Raw genomic sequence first — 4,513 nt, 5'->3', positions numbered from 1 at the left:
TTTTTGTCCTTGATTACTCAGTTTTCACCTTGCATCATGCCTTCACATGACCATAATTAAAAAGACGAGGCCAGATTTCAACAAAAACACAAATGAATATCAGCACGGTTATCAGTCAGCAAAGGCAATGAGGTCGCACACAGCGCCTGCGAGACTGTAATGTACACTGCCTGGCTCTCTTGAACTCCTTCACCCAACTCGGGTGGAAATGCACACATCAAAACAGAACCCCTGGCTGTCTGCAAATCTCACATCTCCGGCCATCTCTTGTAGCACAGAATAGTTATTAAATTCTAGGGTAGAACAACTCACGCTTAGAGGATCAAACCTCACCTGCTACAGTAACTGCTCGAGGATACTGCCTTATCTCTATTCTGGACCCACCCCAGAAAGAGCTGGAGGCTCCAGCAAGGTCGCCCTGACAGAGGCAAACGTGCCATTGTCATTCTCAAGGACCCGCTAAGTACCCAAGATCCCTAAGCCGTGGGAACAGAGCCCGGCTTCAAAGAGCAGCTTCTGAAGAGGGCGGATGAAAGGAACAGGGAAGAGCATGAAGGAAAGAGCACTGACCGTGTCGAGGAGAGCGGAGGGCTCCGGCTGCGTGTCCTTGGGCGCGGGGCCGGGCGGCGGCGGCGGCGGAGGGGGGAAGTTGGGGCTGAAAACCATGAGGTCGCTCTTGGCGGCGCCGTCGGCCACGCACAGGCTCCGGCTGTGGCGCTGCGAGTACGACCAGCTGCCCACTTCGCTGGCGCACACGAGCGTGGTGGGCCCGGGCCCCGAGAGCACGGCCGCCCGCGGCGCCCAGCGCGACGCCCCGTACAGCACCACGGCCAGCAGGAACAGGCTGGACACGGCGCAGATGGCCACCACCAGCCACACGTTGGTGGCCGCGCTCGCCGCCCCGGGCCCCAGCTCCACGCCCACGGCCGAGCGCGACGGCGACGACGATGACGAGGACGAGGATCCCGCGGCCAGCGCCGCCTCGGCCGCCTCGAGCAGCGACACGCTGAGCGTGGCCGTGGCCGAGCGCGCCGGCTCGCCGTGGTCGCGCACGACGATCAGCAGCCTCTGGCGAGGCCCGTCCGCCTCGTCCAGCGCCCGCGCCGTGCTCACCTCGCCGCTGTAGAGCCCCACGCGGAACGGGCCCTTGCCCCGCGGCTCCCACAGCTCGTAGCGCAGCCACGCGTTGTAGCCCGAGTCGGCGTCCACGGCGCGGATCTTGGCCACCACCTGCCCCGCCGGCGCCCCCCACGCCGCCCACGCCCACAGCGTGCCCGACGCCGAGCCCGCCCCCACCACCGCCGCCTCGGCCGCCACGGCGCCCGCCTCCGGGGCCGAGCCCGCGGCCGGCAGCAGCGCCGGCGCGTTGTCGTTCTCGTCCAGCACGAAGAGCTGCACCGTGGCGTTGCCGCTCAGCGGCGGCTCCCCCGCGTCCACCGCGCGCACCTCGAACTGCAGCACCTGCAGCTCCTCGTAGTCCAAGGGCTGCAGCGCCCACAGGCGCCCGCTCTCCGCGTCCACCGACACGTAGCTCGACGCCGGACGCCACCCGCCGCCCGACCACGACGACGACGATCCCGCGGCCCCGCCGCCGCCGCCGCCGCCCACGCCGCCCTCCCACAGCGAGTAGCTGACGCGCCCGTTGCCCGCCTCGTCCGGGTCCCGCGCCCACAGCCGCGCCAGCTCCGCGCCCGCCGCGTTGTTCTCCCGCGCCAGCACCGTGTACACGGCCTGCGCGAAGGCGGGCGCGTTGTCGTTCACGTCCGACACCGGCACCCGCAGCCCGCGGCTGGCGCGCAGCGCCGGCGCCCCGCCGTCCTCCGCACGCACCTCCACCTCGTACTCCGACACCCGCTCCCGGTCCAGCGCCTCGCGCAGCACCAGCGAGTACGAGCCCGCGAACGTCGCCTCCAGACCGAACGGCGACGCCGGCCACACCCAGCACCGCACGCGCCCGTTCTCCCCCGAGTCCCGGTCCGACACGCTCAGCAGGGCCACCACCGTCCCCACCGACGCGTCCTCCGCCACCGGCACCGACAGCGACGTCACCCACACCTCCGGCGCGTTGTCGTTCACGTCCAGCACCTCCAGCACCACCTTGCAGTGACCCGACAGCGGGGGCATACCCTTATCTCTCGCTTCTATTTGTATCTCATATAAACGAGCTTCTTCATAGTCCACGATGCCTGCCAAATGAATTTCACCCGTCTTCGCATTTAAAAGGAAAATATTTATTCCCTTTTCAGGAAAAGTATTGCTCACACTAAATGTCACTTCTCCATTACTTCCCAAATCCGGATCCGTGGCATTCACCCTCGCCACAAACGTCCCCTCCGTAGCGTTCTCCGGCAGTTGTACTTTATACACCGTCTGGTTGAATTGGGGCGCGTTGTCATTCGCATCCTCCACCGAGATCACCAGCTCCATTGTCCCCGTCAGAGACGGCCGGCCCCCGTCACTCGCCGTCAGCACCAACCGGTGCACGGGAATCGTCTCGCGGTCCAGAGATTTCGTGAGTACCAGAAACAGGGATTTACTCCGAGAGTTACTGTTTTCTTCCTCTATTCTAAAATGCTCGCTGGGGCTGAGTGTGTAGGAGAGCTGCGCGTTCGCTCCGATATCCGCATCCGACGCGCCCTCCAGCGGGAAACGAGACCCCGGCAGAGTGGTGAATTCCGCGATGCTGAGGTTCTTTCGGGCGGCGGGGAAGACGGGGGCATTGTCGTTGATGTCGGTGACCTCCAGCTGCACATGGAAGACGCGCAGCGGCCGCTCCAGCAGCACCTCCAGGCGCAGCGCGCACGGCGCGCTCTTGCCGCACAGCTCCTCCCGGTCGAGCCGCGAGCTCACCAGCAGCGCGCCGCTCGCCCCGCTCACCTCCACGCTCGCCCGCCGGCCCGGAGCCACCAGCCGCAGCCGCCGCGCCTCCGCCTCGCCCGCCTCCAGGCCCAGGTCCTGCGCCAGACGGCCCACCACCGTGCCGGCCTTGGCTTCCTCCGCCACCGAGTAGCGCACCTGCCCGCCCGCCAGCGCCCAGGCCAGCGCCTGCAGCACCAGCACCCGCAGCACCGCCGCACACCACCGCTCGCCCATCCTCCCTGCCGCCGCCGCTCTCGCCGCCGCTGTGGCTGCCGGCCCCGGCCCGGGCCCCGCACGGCTCCCCGCCGCCGCCGGACGCACCGGCTCTGCTGCCCGGCCCGCGCCGCCCCCCCGCGCTCACAGCCGGGCTCTCCGCCGCACCGGGGCGGAGCCGCCCGCACCGAGCCGTTCCTGAGCCTGCAGCGACACCGTGCGCTGCTCCGCCGCCGCACACGCCACAGCCACAGCGCCTCTGCCTCCGCTCCTTTAACAACATCCCCTCTGCCGTCTGTTCATCTCTTCTCCGCTTATTTTCCTTGTTTCCTTTTCTTTATCGATTGCTATTTGCTTACATAGGTTCATTTCTTTCCTCATCTTCTCCTTCCTTTCTTCCGTCATTTCTCTGGTTTTCATCATTTTGCCTTTCCCTTCCTTTTCCTACTCTTTCCTTTTTAGTCTTCCCTTTCTTTTCTATTGTTTCTTCTCGTTGTCATTTTGCTTTATTGCCCTGCCCTAATCTTTATACCATTTTTCTTTCCTTTCCAATCTTCGTTCTTTTTTACCCCGGCCGGTAATTCGCCAGTTGCCTCCTGCGTCCCGCTGGAGACCATCACTGTTGCAGTTATCAGTGCCAGTTATGGGATATCTGCGCCAATTATGGTATATCAGCGCCCATTACGGTATGTCGGGTCCAATCATGGCATATCAGCGCCAGGATGCGGTTTTCCAGCCAGGGAAAGGCTGTTCCGGACCAGCTCTTCTCAGCGTGGAAACATAAGGTCGGTGCCTGTGGATCAGGTCCTTTATCTTTCTTCCCTTTGTTTACATTCTCTTCTTTCTTTGATAGAACCTTGCTCCCTTCCTGTCTTACTTTTTTCTTGAAGAGTCGACCCTTGATGTATCCTTTTCTCCTTTATTTTCTTCTGCTATTGTTTCCTTTTTTTTCTTTCTTTCCCTTCTATTTCCTGGTTTCCTTTCCCCATGGCTTCTTCATGCTCTTAACTGTCATATTTTTACATCCTCCTTCTCATTTTCCTTCCTTATCTCTTCTGTGCTTCTATTTCCTTTACTAGTATTCCTTCCAAATGTTTATATATTACTCGCAGTAAACATGTCCTTTGGATAAAGTTCTCATTCCTCTTCCTTGCAATGTTCCTTCCATTGCATCTTCTGATTCCACTTCTTCTTCCTCTTATTTTCTCGTTTTATCCTTTTTTTAATTTACTTTTTCTTTCTCTCCTCGTTGTGAAGACTTTCCCTCCCCTGGTCTGTTGCTGCCTTCCTTGTATCTTCTGTTGTTTTTTTTTTTCCCTTAAGGAAATATTTTTAAAATACCTACACCATCACGTCATGAAGCACAGACATGTCCTTTAGCAAAAGGGCACTCCCACCTCTCATTCCTCATAACGGGGAATAGCCTTCTTGCTTTCCTCCA

General features: G+C 60.8%; 1 protein-coding gene across 1 annotated transcript; it reads right to left on the bottom strand.

The window, feature by feature from the left end:
- Nucleotides 1-459: 459 nt before the first annotated feature.
- Nucleotides 460-4,446, bottom strand: LOC120495790 (protocadherin alpha-4-like). The gene has a single exon (XM_039695653.1). It carries the CDS (start codon nucleotides 3,091-3,093, stop codon nucleotides 460-462), a length of 2,634 nt encoding a protein of 877 aa, XP_039551587.1. The 5' UTR covers nucleotides 3,094-4,446.
- Between the last annotated feature and the right edge of the window lie 67 nt (nucleotides 4,447-4,513).

The sequence above is a fragment of the Passer montanus genome, unplaced genomic scaffold (assembly GCF_014805655.1).
Source record: "Passer montanus isolate IOZ18808 unplaced genomic scaffold, ASM1480565v1 scaffold903, whole genome shotgun sequence".
Classification (NCBI taxonomy): domain Eukaryota; kingdom Metazoa; phylum Chordata; class Aves; order Passeriformes; family Passeridae; genus Passer; species Passer montanus.
The sequence above is the reverse complement of the archived record's forward strand: the minus strand, read 5'-3'. Positions and strand labels throughout refer to the sequence as shown.